Below are 15,000 nucleotides of genomic sequence, written 5' to 3' on the forward strand. Positions count from 1 at the left end.
CACTGACAACCATTCATACACGTGCACACACGTATGCGCGCGCGCGCAGGCACGCCCACACACGCACGCACACACGCACGCGCGCACACACACACACACACACAGACACACACACACACACACACACACACACACACACACACACAGACACACACACAAAATAAACGACGCCTCCACTCTAGGACCCTGCGGCGTGCAGGTAAAGCCTATTTATGGGATTCCCACCGTTATGTTAAAGCGCGATTTGACTGCGATGGAGCGGTGGGTGAGAGTGGACGGGCATCGTTCAAATGTTTGTCTTTTAACAGAAAGCTAAGGGTTCACACCCCCCCCCCCCCCACACCCCCTACGCCCCGCAGGCTGGTGGTGGAGAAAACGCACGGGTGCGCGGAAGAATACGGGCTGAGTGGCGCGTCTAATCAAATAGATCTTCCCCAGCGCGTTATCTGCGCTGCGCATCAATCCGCTGCTGGCGGTGGGTCGGCGCTGGGGCGGGGGGGGGGGGGGGGGGGGGGGCTGTAGAGCTGGGCGAGCGACAAAAACAGCGGCGGGTGATTCTCTAATTGCCGGGCTGCACTTCACGTCCTCCGCGACTGATCTGGGACCCGATCGCGCGGGGCGAGGAGACGGAGGGACGGAGAGGCGGCGCATTTTTGCGCGCCCGAAGGACGCCGAGTGTATTTGTGACCGGACGCGAGGAGTTCTACGTCGAAATAGAGAGAGGGGGGAGAGGGGCCCCACACGCACGTCAAAGTTGTGGGTTGTTTTTATTTTTTATTTTTTTTTTCCCGCCCCAAGTGTGGACCTATTGAGTCATCCCACTCGCCCGGCGCAACGGCGTGCGGAGGAATGCTGGACGCTTCGGGCACCAGATCCGATCAAACTAACGCGACGCGCACAAAAAAAACCCAAAAAACCCCCAAAACAAACCACAACGTTGCTTCGCTGACGGAGCGGCGTGGGTAACGACCCGCGCTTCGCCGTGAAGTGGGACAGATCCCTCGCTCTCATCGCCCTCTCCTCCTCCTCCTCCTCCTCCTCCTCCTCCTCCTCCTCCTCCTCCTCCTCCTCCTCCTCCTCCTCGGCGCCTGATCCCCGCCGGCGGAGCGCAGACGCGCGCTCCCCCGGAGATCGGCGTGGGCGGCCGCTGGACGCGCCGCGGACCCTCGGCGGCTTCCCTTTCGCCGATCAACTTTTAAGAACAATCCCCCCCCCCACACACACACACACACACACACCCCGTACAGTTGACTTGTTGAGCGGCGAGCACACGGGGGACGCACCGGGAACCGTGAATCCAAAAACGGCGCTCCGGAAAGATCAAGGAATGTAAGTTGGGCTTCAAAAGTTTCCGTTTATGCAGGCGGTCATTCTACTCAAGGTGTTTACTGCCGCGTACGCAAAACCCGCAACTGCTCCCTGGACCTCAGGCTGTAATGCAGGTTATCGGCAGGTACGTCGTGCTTCTCATAGGTCTTTGCTTCGGAGAGTTACGTGAGTTATGGTCAATTAAGGAAATTAGGGTGAAACTAATCCGTTTTCTTTCAGGGGCGCCCCCTTGCGGGATGTGTTACGTGTTTGCCTTTAAAGCCACTGCCACGATAACAGTTCTGTATTGCTGTAGTTATTCTAGGCCCACCTACCAGACGTTTAGTCTGCCATTGAGTATTGCCTATACATACTATGTCTTGGCTGTGTTTGAAATGCCAATGTCAATTAATGACAGTGTTTCCTTGAGCGGTGTATTTTTCAATTTTTTTCACAAGTTCATTATAGCACACCGGCCCAATCAAAGTTTTTTGCAAGGTGACGTCATTGAAATGAGTCCTGTGCCATATGGCATGGGTATGCTTGGTTTAAGCTTTTCATTTCACAGAATAAGCTCTGCTGTGACGACGATGAGTCTCAGTGGCGGGCCGCGCCAGAGAAATCATAGAATATGATCTATATTTGTAATGTGTCTGCACAGGCAAATGCTGAGCCTAAAATCCATGCATTTCAGGTACCTAATCAAACACGGCGAATAAACATTTAATATCTAGATTTCTTGCCTGCTATGTCATAATGGTTGACCTGGTCATATTTAGTTCAACAAGGGATTCACAGTCCTAATATAGGTTGACGCATTTACAATATATTAATGTGTATTGCATTGACCTTTCAAAGGTTTTCAGGCTGAAGTTATAGCACTTTTAATGAGGGGACCTTTTGAAATAATACCAGGTACAGTTTTAATGAAGGTATTCGTTCCTGGGTCAAACTCTGCGCGGCCGCCTGCAACTGTCTCTTTAAGCCCCGCAGCCATGCTAGTCCCCCCACCACAACCCAGCCCAATATTTCCACCTCAGCTGAGCTACCTGGGCAAGCACATTTCCGCCGACTGGAAAGTGGACATTTTCAGTATCCAGGCATGTCACTGCAGTTGCTGAATAATGCGCTAGCAGCCTTTTAGGAAAAGTGTCTTTCAATAATGCATAAGGTGTTCCTATGTCGCAGGGAGAGGGCTGCTTGGTGGCAGGAAGAAGAGGTAGTGGGAGCGATAGAGAGAGCGAGCGAGGGAGTGAGAGAAGCGAAGGGAAGTAGGGAGGGAGGGAGGGCGGGCGGCACATCCTTTCCCAGTCCTGTCTCGCTGTAACGTTTGGCGCCCGGCTCACTCCTGTATGTCTATATATGTTGTGCTGGGAGTGGCTGACAAGGGCTGGTCGCGAGAGTCGCCTTGTCAAAAAATCTGACGCTCTCCCGCGCACACAGAGCATGTAGCAGCCCCCCCAACACCACCACCACCTCAGCTGCACCCAACACCATAACACACACGCACACACACACACACACACACACACACACACACACACACACACACACAGACTATCTTAAAACAAGTGTTGGGGGAGGGTTTGGGTTCGCGTCAGCGGCAAGCGAGGCGCATCTCTGGCGGCGCCCCGCACCCACCCCGCTCACCCAGCCCTTCCCGGCTCCTCGGCTCACGGACCGCGCCGGGAGGGGAGCTGAGGGGAGGGGGGCGACAGCCACGCCTGAAAGCTCTGCTGAGGGGGATGACGACCAGGGCCCTCAACTTATGACCCCACCCCTCTCTCCAACTGATTTCCCCCAGCCCCACCCCTTTCGGTTCGACCTAGCCCCCCCCCCCCTACAATTCTCCCAGATTTACGAGGAAAGTGCGGGAATCGGAAGCTAAGTGGTGAGGGCGACTTCCGAGACCCTAGGGATGCAATACGCAAACCCTAGTGAAGCAGTACCACCCCCGCCCACACACACACACTCCCAGCTCACCCATGTGGAAGGGCATTGGCTGTCATGTTTGCGGCAGAGGGCCACCACTCCAACTCGCCATATCTTTATGTATGAGGACAGCTGCCCATTGGCAGGTTGTTAACGGGCGAGATTAGACATTCTGGCGAAGCAGGTGCAGGGGTGAGTGCGGGGGATCACCAAGAGCATGGCGTGAGGCTCTGGTCAAGATTCCAAGTCTAAAAAAATACTCCGCTCCCCCTCCAGAGACGAAACGGAAGCAAACACCGTGGGTCGGTGGTTGCACCTAGAGTGTGTGTGTGTGTGTGTGTGTGTGTGTGTGTGTGTGTGTGTGTGTGTGTGTGTGTGTGTGTGTGTGTGTGTGTGGTGGTCGGGGCGTGCAAACCAGCCTAAGAGACATTCTCTCCCAGCTCATGTGGCCTTTGTACATTGTAAAAGATTCATGTGTTTCTGAATTTAAAATGGACATTGGACGTATCGGGTGCTCTCTAAGTCAGAATACCACCTCCACAGCGCTATCCTACATTGATTGCTGGCCATGTGTCCGTCCATATATCCATCCATCTGTCCATCCATGCATCGACCCATCTGTCCATCCCTCTCTAGGTCCATCTATCCATCCATCCATCTATATGTCCATCCATCCATTTGTCATTTACCCACTTATTAAGGTTCAGTGTTGCGTGGGCTGCGTTTTGTCCCAGCCTAATGAAGGTGTTGGGAGGGCGCATCCTCAATCAGACGCTAGACCCATTAACACGTCGTTCACGCCTGTCAGGCAAAACCTGTGTGTCGTCAGAGGTGGGAGGAAATTGGAACAGGGTTCGAAGCTATGCAGACTTCTGAAGAAACATTTAAATACTCCCTGCGGACAGAACCCGAGTTTCTGAGATTCTAGTCCTGGTTCTCTGACAGCGCTAGCCAGCATTGCTGCGGTCGTTGTAGACTATAACTGTAGATTAGGAAACGACATTGTGCTTACTTTATCATTTCATTCTGGGCATAGGATTACAGCTGCGAAATAGATTGTGACCTGGATCTAGGTGATTGGGATCAGGGTGGCTGCATACCTGTTGCCTGTTGGTTGGTTTAATGAGCAACAGGTTAAAGCCCCCATCCCCACACACACTCAGGAGAGAGGAGCCCGTGTCCTGACATGTTCAAGCTGCTCCTGGCTAATTCCAGCTAGCCTCCTCTTGACGATGAAGTGGTGTTAACAATTCCCGTGGTCTGTGTCTCTGTGCCGGAGGGCCCTGAAAACGCCGCTTGGGTGGTGTGTGGTGGCGAGACTGCCACGTAGATTTTGTGGGGTTTTGAGGCTAGCATGTTCCCTTCGGCTTCAAAGCGGCTTCTTGTTATGAACCGATCGGGGTCTAGGACGGCAAAAGCCATGAACGTCCATTAGCAATGTTGCATTGTCCAAAGTCAATCCAATCACAACTCACTGGGTCAACAATAGAGCTTGAAAAGGCCATTGAAAACTTTTTTGGTGTTTTTCATAGTTTATGCTATGGCCCCCTATACACCTGGCGTCAACACGTCCCGGTTGATCGGATTTCAGTGGGCGAGAACCTCACCACGTTAAAGGACAGGTGTGCTTGCACCCGAGACACATTGAGGACGGATCGTAATCTGATCACCCAAACGACCTCTGGAGGTGGTGGCTATTATTTAAAAAGTCATAATGACTTAATTTCTTTCAATTCACCATTGACTGTGTGGTGATACATTAGGTTAGAAGTAATGTGTCCCCTAGATATAAGTGAGTTATTTCCAGTGTTAACTCCTTGACTTAAATGGAACAAGTGCTTCACACAGGCCTGGTAAGCAGAGTCATTATCATATTTCTTTTCTCCATTTGAGCAGGAAGTCAAATCCAGTAAAAGGTTCCCTTTGGTTGTTTCATGGACGGTTTACATATCTTCCACTGTGCCACACGGCGTCACGTTAGAGTAAAAAAGCATGATGTCATGATGATAGAGGGAGAGGGACAAGCCGGCTGGTCCCTTCTTAAAATGCGCGGCACACTTCTTCCATCTGCTCTGGCTTTTTTTTTTTATTTTATTTTTTTTTTCCGTCCCTCCCTCTGCCTTTCCCCCTCCCTTCTTCTAAGTGGAGAGTAATGAGTGGAAGGGCCGGTGTCCAGGATTGCAGAGGAGCGATAATGACCTCAGCGCTTGTGATTCCCGGTGCGCCTCGGCGTAGCCCCCGATTCCGCCGTCGTCCTCATTAACGCTGACCAGGGCCCCGGCGCTTTATTCTAGAAGTAGATCGCGCACACGCGCATACGTACACAGGCGATCGCCGGCCATCTCCGAGGCGTCCGCCCTGCTTAACATGGTAATATTATGTCCCTTAATGGGGGACTGGGAAGCCCGCTGACGCGTAGTTCCTCCCGGTAATTGGCTACTCTCTCGCCGAATGACATCTCGTCGCGCCCGTGGTGAAGAGGCCTCGCCGCCTCCCCCCGTGCTGGTCCTCCATCTCCCCATTACTCGTTCACTCACTCCGTCTCACCTGTTGGCTTCTTTCTTTTATCCGGTCTTAAGCACACACACACCCACACACCCACCCACACACACACACACACACACACACACACACACACACACACACACACACACACACACACTCCTTGTGCGGGCGGATTTCTAACCGTATCTATATATATATATATATATATATATATATATATATATATATATATATACCTTCCTACCTTTTCTTCTTGTTTTTTGTTGCTCCTTTTCACCCCCCTCCGAGACTTTGGTCAAAACTTCTCTTCTGCTAGGCACGTGAAAAAATTAGACAATTTTATTGTTCTCTCAAATGAGAACAATAAAAAAATGTAGAAATGACATATTAGAAGTTGGGAAATGGGTTTAAAGAGAAACTAAAATGCTTCTTTTTACGCAAGTTAATATTTCTCTGAGGTTCCCCAAAACATGTTTTTTAATTATTTCGCCGAAAATACCATTCAAATTATGCATTCTAGCCATTCTAACATGCCTCTAAACCATCGTGTTCCTGACGCTCTGTTATAATGGGCGGAGCCACCCTCCAGAGGCCCCAAGTTCTGTGAGCCAATGCGGTTTGAGCACAAGTTCCACAAGTTTCTCTGAGCCGACGGTGTTTGAGCTTTACTCCGGGCTCCGTTGTATTTCTCCATAAAATTTCACCGATTTCACCTCATCAATCCACCAAAATCTGTAGGCCAGAAATAATGAAACCAGTTGCTGTATCTTCACTTATATTTGATGTACAAACCCTCATCTGAAAGTCGGCTCCGGCTTTTGCCGCGATGTCCGGAGCAGCGCAGAGCTCGGGAGCACCGCGGGATACGGCGGGCCTCGGGCCTTATTTGTTTCACTCAATTTCGGAAACGTCGGAAAATTAAACAAATACATCTACGGGCTTTGTTTGGAGAAACGCGGATAGAATTTCTCTTTCCATATCGTACTGAAATAAATTGGTCACAAACCACCCATTTAACAATTCTTTTGTTTTGTTTTTTTGTTGTTTTTTTGTTCTTTTGCACGCAAATCGTGTATTTTAGCCACATGCTAACGTAAGAGACTAGAGGCAGAACGCTTACGCTTTGGATACTACAGCAATTCAAAAAAGTAGTTTCAAATAAAAATGTATAATATTACTGTTGCTTTAAACAGGTGTAAAAAAAAAAAAAATACATTAAGGTACACAGGATGTAATCATGTGAGTTTCCCCATTTTTATTTTCAGCTGAATGGTGCATTCCTCCACAGTAAGAGCGTTCAGGGAGGACGTGCAGGGAACAATTAGTGGGATGATGATGGGATGCAAATTTCTAATAAGGCCTGGGTTGAAAAACGGTGAACTTACACTTTTAAGTAGTAAAGGAAATAAGAGTGTGTGTGTGTGTGTGTGTGTGTGTGTGTGTGTGTGTGTGTGTGTGTGTGTGTGTTGTGTGTGTGCGCGTGAGTGTGTGTGTGCCGGCGCAGTGGGGCCGCAGACAAGCCAGAGCACGTGCGGCCGGCGAGCTTGTCTCACTACCAGACAGTGAGACCCGTGCCCACTCCCGCCGGCGGCTACGCGGGGGCCTAATTGATTGCTGAGGACCCAAGGGTGCGCGCGGGTCAGCAGACCGACGTCGACTCGGCTGACTGATTAGGGCGAGCGCCGAAATGCCTCCCGCCCGTGCTCTCACTCTCTCTCTCTCTCTCTCTGTCTCCCTCGCTCTCTCCCCGTCTCCGCCGTTGCCTCCGACTCCCATCCATCACCCCCACCCACCCAAACACCTCGCTGCCCCCCCCCCCCGCCCTGTTTCGGAGGCAGGAAATGTTTCTACATCTCTATCTGCTCTGCTCAGCCAGCCCCGCGCTGCCCGGCCATCCGTCTCGCTTCCTTTATGGAGAGGGGAAGCGGGTGGGCGGGGGGGTGTACACAGTGACGCAGTGTTTTTGGGATGAAACGTTGTTCTCAACCTCTGAACCAAAAACGCATGTTTTTGGTCGTTGGGTTAGGTTTCGTCAATTTTTTTACACCAGTTTTCAATAGAAAACAAATTCCTCGTCTAATTTCTCGTGAAACGTATTTGCCACTCTAAGCCAGTTTTGATATTTAAACTGTCATAATATCATAATGATAATGCGTCAAACATCTCAGGGCTTCTCGGAGGTGATTAAGCATGATGGTCCCGTCGGTGGATCGCGCCCTTTTCCGATACACTGGCGCACTGGATGCACACCCAGCGCTTTCTGGGGTCCTGCGGTTCCCCTGTGTTCAGATAACTTTCTCCTCTGACTTTCTTTGGAAAAGCGTTTATCAAGCTTCCCTGGCAGTGGCTGGTTGAGCAGGAGCCGAACTAGAAGTAAGACGACTCCTTCCCTCCACTGGTCTGGGGGGGTCCACCTTGGGCAAGTGACAGTACCCCCTCAGCCCCCCTGCGTTGGGTCACAGGCCGGGCGAGAGGACTCGTGACCCTTGCCCGTACCTAGCCTCCAATGGACACTAGTCCCCCGTTGGTGTCGGCTAAATCCCGCACCCTTGCATCGCATCGCGATGGGTTTCATACACTGTTCATTAACAACCATAACCCAGTACTAGCTGTAACTAGTGGTTGATTATCAGACGTTCCACCCTGGACATATTGTCGTAGTTGATTTTTTGCAGATGAATCGGTCTTATTTCCTCTGCTGTCTTTCATCATACCCTGAAAATGCACATGGCCGCACTGGCACGTCGTGTCCCATGGACGTCTCCGCTGTTGAGTTGGCTGTTCTGCCGCCTCAGCATCCCACGCCGTCCCGCCAGTGGCACGCCCTCCCACAGCGGAGGTTGACCGACTGGACCAGGAACAAGGGGCCGGCTGCTTTACGCCAGATTCCTGAACCCCGGGAAGCGTCGGGGAAGGGAGGGACTCCCAGAGCGAGCTCGCAGGAGGAGCGGGATGTATGCATTATTAAATGCAAAAACACTTGCGACGGTTCCGGGCAGGTGGCATTTTCAACATTTAGCGAAGCAGTGCATGATACTGCAAGTTTGCAACAGGACGCACGACTCGACAGCGATCGCTGCGAAAGATGAATTATTGAACGCGTCGGGCGTTTTGGGGGTGTTCGCCCGTTTTGTTCGGTTTCGTGACGGAGAGATTCTCGTCCGTTGCTTTCTTTACAACCGCCATCACCGATGCCTAGGTCGCGGCGCGAGTTCTGTCCGACTGCTGGCTTCCACGCCCCCGTGGCTTCGGCGTGTTTAAGCAGCCAAAGTGCTCCTTCCCTGCCCGCTCCGCTTCGCTCCCGCCGCCTCCCCTGCATCCATCTGTTGGCCGCCGCTCTTCTATCCAGCGCTCATCACTCGCTCCTTCATGCCCATCACGCCTATATTTTATAACTCATCAAAAACGCCCGCGTTTGCTGTGCAAATCGCCCAGACGCTGAACCCGAACGATGCAAAACAAATAAAGATTCAAGATTCAAGAGGTTCCTTCGTCACATACATATACGTAGGTTCATACATATATGCAGTGAAATGTCTTTGCAACGCACCCAGAGATTATGCACAATAGTTACTCAACCGACGAAATTGCTAACCTGATTCCTACCTAGCAACTAACTGAAACTAACTGATTCCTAAAATGTAATGCAGTCAGTGAATAGAATAATATAATTTTTTTTTATTTTTTTAAGAAAATCTAAGAGTCGTCCGTCATAATGAAATCTGACCATCAGCCATCCAGTGCCCGCGTCTGACGCGATCAGAACCGCTTCGTTTTGGTCGGCCCTCTCGTAGTAGTTGCGACACAAAGGTTGCTTTGTCAAACTCTTGCCCATCGTCCACTGGTCATTTAATCTGAGAATTTCGGGATCGGAGTCGGACGACCCGCCCGAGTCGCTCCCCCTCGCAGAGAAGCGACTCTCTTTGTTCCCGCCGTCCTGTCACGGCAGCATAGCTTGGAAGTTACGAGCGTTTCTCGGCCGTTGCTCGCGGCCGCTTCGGCCGTGCCGGCGTCCCTCCGTCGCCTGGCACTGCTCAAAACAAAACAAGCTTTACAAAATCCCTCCAAGGAACCTCCGTCCTCCGTAAGCAAAACAGTGGAAGGTGAGACGAAGAAGGTGTTGGAAGAGTCCGTTTATCTTGTTTGGAATATCGGCGTGTCATCTGGAAGTTTATCGTCAATTACAAATATATGTAATGTCTTGTATGCGTAGGAAACCAGGAAGTAACCTTCATTTCACAAAGCCATGTCAGGCTCGTCGTGTGGTTCTGTTCACATCAATGGGGCGCGGCGGGAATCCAGGTTTGTCTGTTTTGTCTCTCTGGGTTTGCCCCGCTTCTCAAAAACAACGATGACCTCAAAGCACAACACGCAAGGGCTCGACAAGTCGAGGACACGAGAACGGTTCGAGACCGGGAGGGAGATCAATCCTCCGTCTACTCAACGCGAAGGGGTTGAGGCGGATGTTCGCAGCAATGCAGCTCCAGGAGAGCGGTTGGATTGTGACCTTGGTGCAGGCAATGTAAAGCATCACCATCTTAATTGGATGAAAATAGAGCTTTTTTTTTTTTTCCCTCATACTGTTGATGCAAAGCGATTGCTCTATTAATGTCGCTCTATTACAGTGTCATTCTCCAGAGCAACTGCACCGTTGAGGGAAATTGGCTTAAATGACGTGTTAATAATATCTTAATGTATTTTCTGTCGAAGTCTGAGCCCCCACCGGAACACTCTACAATGCTCCCTGCCTCAACGTCTAATAATCCGGACTTTCTTGGCAAAGACTCCGGCGTTCTGGTTTAGTGTCACAATAAGTCGGTTCGCGCATTAGTTTCGTAAAATATGACAAGGGAGAAGAAGTGTGATCTACTTAAAGGCTGATGGAAAAAAAAATAAAAAAATAAAACCCCGGATGGGTAGCTCAGAGAAACATCTCATCTTACTTTCAGATGTGACTGAAAAAAAACCCAAAGTGAAAGTGTTAACGTTGTAAACAGAGGCACGAGGGAATCAGGTACAAAAAGCAGGTTTCATCAGAAATCCAAAGAGTTAAAAATGATCAGGTTTCAGTTAAACAAGGTCTTGCAGTTTATGCAGTTGAAAAGTATTTAAAATATGTTTTTATAGTAGTGTGCCATGAATTACTTTTGATATAATTGAAATGTGAGCTACAGCTGTAATTGTTGAAATTGGTCAGTGGGATATGTTTGTACTGTGTTGCATTGCTTCTACCTATTACATACATTGCACAAATTACGGCAGGGAATGGGGGCGGGGTCTGACCCCCACAAATGATGACTCTGACAACCCCCCCCCCAAAAGAGGTAAAAACAACACGTTGGGGGTGTCGAAACATTTATGGATCCTTCTTACCTCTCATCTTAAACATAACAATACATTTCCCATATTCATGCTTGGAAGAATATGGTAATACCATTTCAGGCACCCCTAAAGTGGACCATACCATTACGCTGAGCACAGTGGTCCCAGGCAAGCTGGAGCAGCTGTGCAGCTCGGATCAGAGCGATCTTTTTTCCAAGCAAATAAAAAAATGTTTGTTTTTATTGCAGATTTATGTATTTGACTCCATTTGCTAATTTAATTTAACAAAAAAAAAAAGCTCTCTGCGTAACAAAAAGGCAAAAAAAACAACCAAAGGAACAAAAACAGAAATCAAATCAAATCAAATGAAATAATCTGAAGACTGTGGTGAAATAAAGAAGACAGGTGGAAATACAGTACGAGATAACACTAAAGTGCCTTAAGCTGTTGAATTGATTTTTTTTATCCTTGAGCCATTTCATAGTTAAACTTTTCCAGAATTTTAACTAATGGTTTAAAAAAAAAAAAAGGCTTTGAGGCAGGAGGTATTTTAGCCTAAGTGTGTTTTCCTTCGTGTGTGTGTGTGTGTGTGTGCGAGAGGCGGGGCGGGGCGGGATGCGGCGGCCTATTGGGTGTGGGAAACGCGCTGCAGATTTGACGCATCCGAGGGAGGCAAGGGATGGGGTTTGAATGCGCCGGGATCCAATTTGCCTCAATGGCTCCGGTTACTCAGGTCGCTCTGCTTTGATGTGTACCGCTCGCCAATCTGCCCCCAGCTGACACATATTCTCACACATATTCTCACACACACATATTCTCACACCTTTTCACATGCTTCCACTCCGGCTAATGTTTTCTCCCTGTCAAATCCTGTTCTCCCCGCGGTGGTATATTCACCCCGCTTCTGTCCTCCCACCCCCCTTTTCTCTCTCTCTCTCTCTCCCCCAGTGCCGAGACGGGGCGAGCCATGACTGACAGCCCGCCGAGGTGAGGAGGCTTGTCACTCATCTTGCTATCAGCGGTGTCAGATGGCCATCTCTCCTCCGAGCAGAAGGCGCCCTCTCGCCTAACCCCATCCCCCCGCCCCGGCTTCCTCCTCCTCCTCCTCCTCCTCCTCCTCCTCTTCCTCCTCTTCCTCCCTCCCACAATCCTCTCTGCTTATCTTCGCAGTGGGGCTCGGTGACCCGGCCGAAACTTGTCATCTACGCGTTAAAAGACAAAAAGAACGACCCCACCCCGAAACCGGAGGGACCAGATTAAGAGAAGAAACAGGAGTCGGGGAAAATAAGGCGTCGGCCACCTGTCAGTCAGCAGGAAGTAGCCGAGCATGCCGCTGGGGAAAGGCCTCTGGATTATTCGATAGACTTCCTTCTTCACTTTGGCTTTGTACAGAAGGGGCGGACCGGGAGAGGGACGACGAGCCAGAGGAACGAGGAACGAGGATCCGTTTTCACCCCTTCCTGGGCAGGAGGGAGACAGCAAGAGAGGGGGAGGCGAAAAAACGAAAACGCAGAGGGAGGGAACTCCCTCCCCCGCCCCTGCCATCCCCGCCAGCCCCCACCCACCCGGACCCTCCCCCTCCCCCGGACCCCGGCATGCATCTCCACCTGGCGCTGGCGCTGCAGGCGCTGTGGAGCGCCGCCTGCCAGGCAGCCATGCAGCACTACCCGGCCGCCTGGGGCCACTACGACGTCTGCAAGTCCCAGGTGTACACGGATGAGGGCCTGACCTGGGACTACATGGCCTGCCAGCCCGAGGCGGCGGACATGACCAAATTCCTGAAGGTCACCCTGGACCCGCCCAACATCACCTGCGGAGACCCCCCGGAAACCTACTGCGCCCTGGTGAGTCGCTGCGCCACATGTACCGTACACCTGCATTACCGCCCCGCTGCACTGTATTTGTGCATACAGTAAACGCTATCGCTGACATTGAAGTCCTGTGAAATATCGTCTGTAAGATAAAACATTGACCGTGATTCAGCGCTGCGGATTTGCAAATGTTGTTGATCAATTTCAGTCGTTCACTGTTACCTCAATGACTGTTGAGGAAATGACCCTCATCCGTAGACCTCTCAATCCCCGCCTCATGAACTACACCGCTTATGTCTCCAAACTGGTTTAATTTTAGTTTCTGCAAGGGTGGAAGAACATTCAACCTTCAAACAACCGGCGTTGTAAGACCCCTCTGCGGGAGGAGCGCCACGTTTGGCAATGTTGTCGTCGTTTGCATAGCTTCATTTAGCGGTGGCTATTTAACTGTAATCGTCCATGTTACTGATTGCTCCTTTATAACACAGGGCTTGTGGTTTAAAGTGTGAGGCACGTTGAATATTTCAGCACAATCACAAACTCTTCTACCTGTACTACTCTTAACAGAAGCATTGTGGTTTTCATTGAATTAATTGTTTTAAAGTGCAAGCAAGTGGATTGTTTCAGAAGAAGTTCCTCATCAGTTGAGTTGTTGTGCGTGGCACAGAGGCTGCACGAGGCAAAGTTTGCCGCTGTCTCCGTTTGACTATTGGGCAACAGCGGAGGTTGTTACACAGTGGGGTCTGTGGGGTCCAGACGGTGTCTGCGCGGACTATTGGCCGGTTGCCATTGTCTTTCTTGAGAGACTGTCGCCTTTGTTGCGTTGCCTTCTCCCTGTGGACAAAGAAAGCACCCTCATCCCACTCCAGATGAGCATGGCAGTTGTTGAGGCTACGACAGAACCAAATTTATTGGATGTTTCGATTGCCAAAAAATGAATGAATGCATTCCTTAATCAATCCAAGTTATTTATTAAGGCTCGACCACCAAGAAACATATGAATATCTTAGATTATTCAATCACAGCATGAGTAAAACCCTTGTATCCCCGCCCTGCATATCCATCCATGTGTACATATCCAATAATTATTTGTCCTCATGATAACCACCCCATCAAGCTTCAGGGAAGGTTGACCCATAACAATAAACAGGGATCTAATATTTTGTAGAATGTATTTTCTATTTAGTGTCTTATTGGATCCCTCGCTATTTGCATCGGTGACTGTGGCAGTTTCGCCACCACACGCCACGAAGTGACATTTTCAGGGCCCTCTGGCACAGAGACACAGAAGACTGGGGGTGTAAACCAGTCAATTGTAGAGAGTGGGCTTTATGGTGAATTAGCCCAGGAGCAGATAGAACATATCATGACAGGGCTCCTCTGCTGAGTGAGTGTGGGGATGGAGGTTTTAACCTGTTGACCAACCAACAAGCAACAGGTATGCAGCCACTCTGATCCCAATCACCTAGATCCAGGCCAGGTGTGGCTGCTCAAACAACACCATCCCCACACCACACTGACATATAAATTACGTAAGAGCAACAGAGTTGCAGAAGTGAAATATAGAAGATATTTTTATACACATATACAGTAATTTAATGGCCTGAAATGTTAGAGGGAGGTTTTTTAAGAGTTTTGTCCAGATTTCATTCTTGAAACAAACAAATCTCAACTCTCTTGAATTTTGAAATTCATCGGTAGATATCAAATATCAATTCTTTGTACAGTTTGTGACATACAGTTTTCCATATTGATGGTGATTATCAGTCAATGTTTTTTTCCAGGGGGTCTTCGGTTTTTTCAACCGTAAAATATTTTATTTGTATTATTGGGGAGAGAAACTATATATATATTTATTTATATATACTGTATATACAGTTTATATATATATATATATACTGTATCGATATTTAAACTGTAGATAAATTAACTGTAGATACTGTATATATATATTTTATTATTATTATTAGGTAGAGCTGATGGTCTAGTAATCTAAAGGTTGCTGGTTTGATCCCAGGCTCCTCCTGCTAGCATGCTGTAGTGTCCTTGAGCAAGACACTTAACCCCTAATTGCTCATGATGGCTGCGTCCGTCGGTGTTTGAATAATTGTAAGTCGCTTTG

The 15,000-nt window shown here is 49.5% G+C and overlaps 1 protein-coding gene across 1 annotated transcript in view; it reads left to right on the top strand.

Annotated features, from left to right (window-relative positions):
- Positions 1-12,662: 12,662 nt before the first annotated feature.
- ntng1a (netrin g1a) overlaps positions 12,663-15,000 on the top strand; it is a gene marked incomplete at both ends in the record, with an annotated part of 99,662 nt that continues 97,324 nt past the window's right edge. The window contains one exon of the mRNA XM_080020089.1: positions 12,663-12,911. Within this exon, the coding sequence (XP_079876215.1) occupies positions 12,663-12,911 (249 nt within the window). The remainder of the gene's footprint in view (positions 12,912-15,000) is intronic.

Source organism: Zeus faber (assembly GCF_960531495.2).
Source record: "Zeus faber genome assembly, chromosome: 19".
Lineage (NCBI taxonomy): Eukaryota > Metazoa > Chordata > Actinopteri > Zeiformes > Zeidae > Zeus > Zeus faber.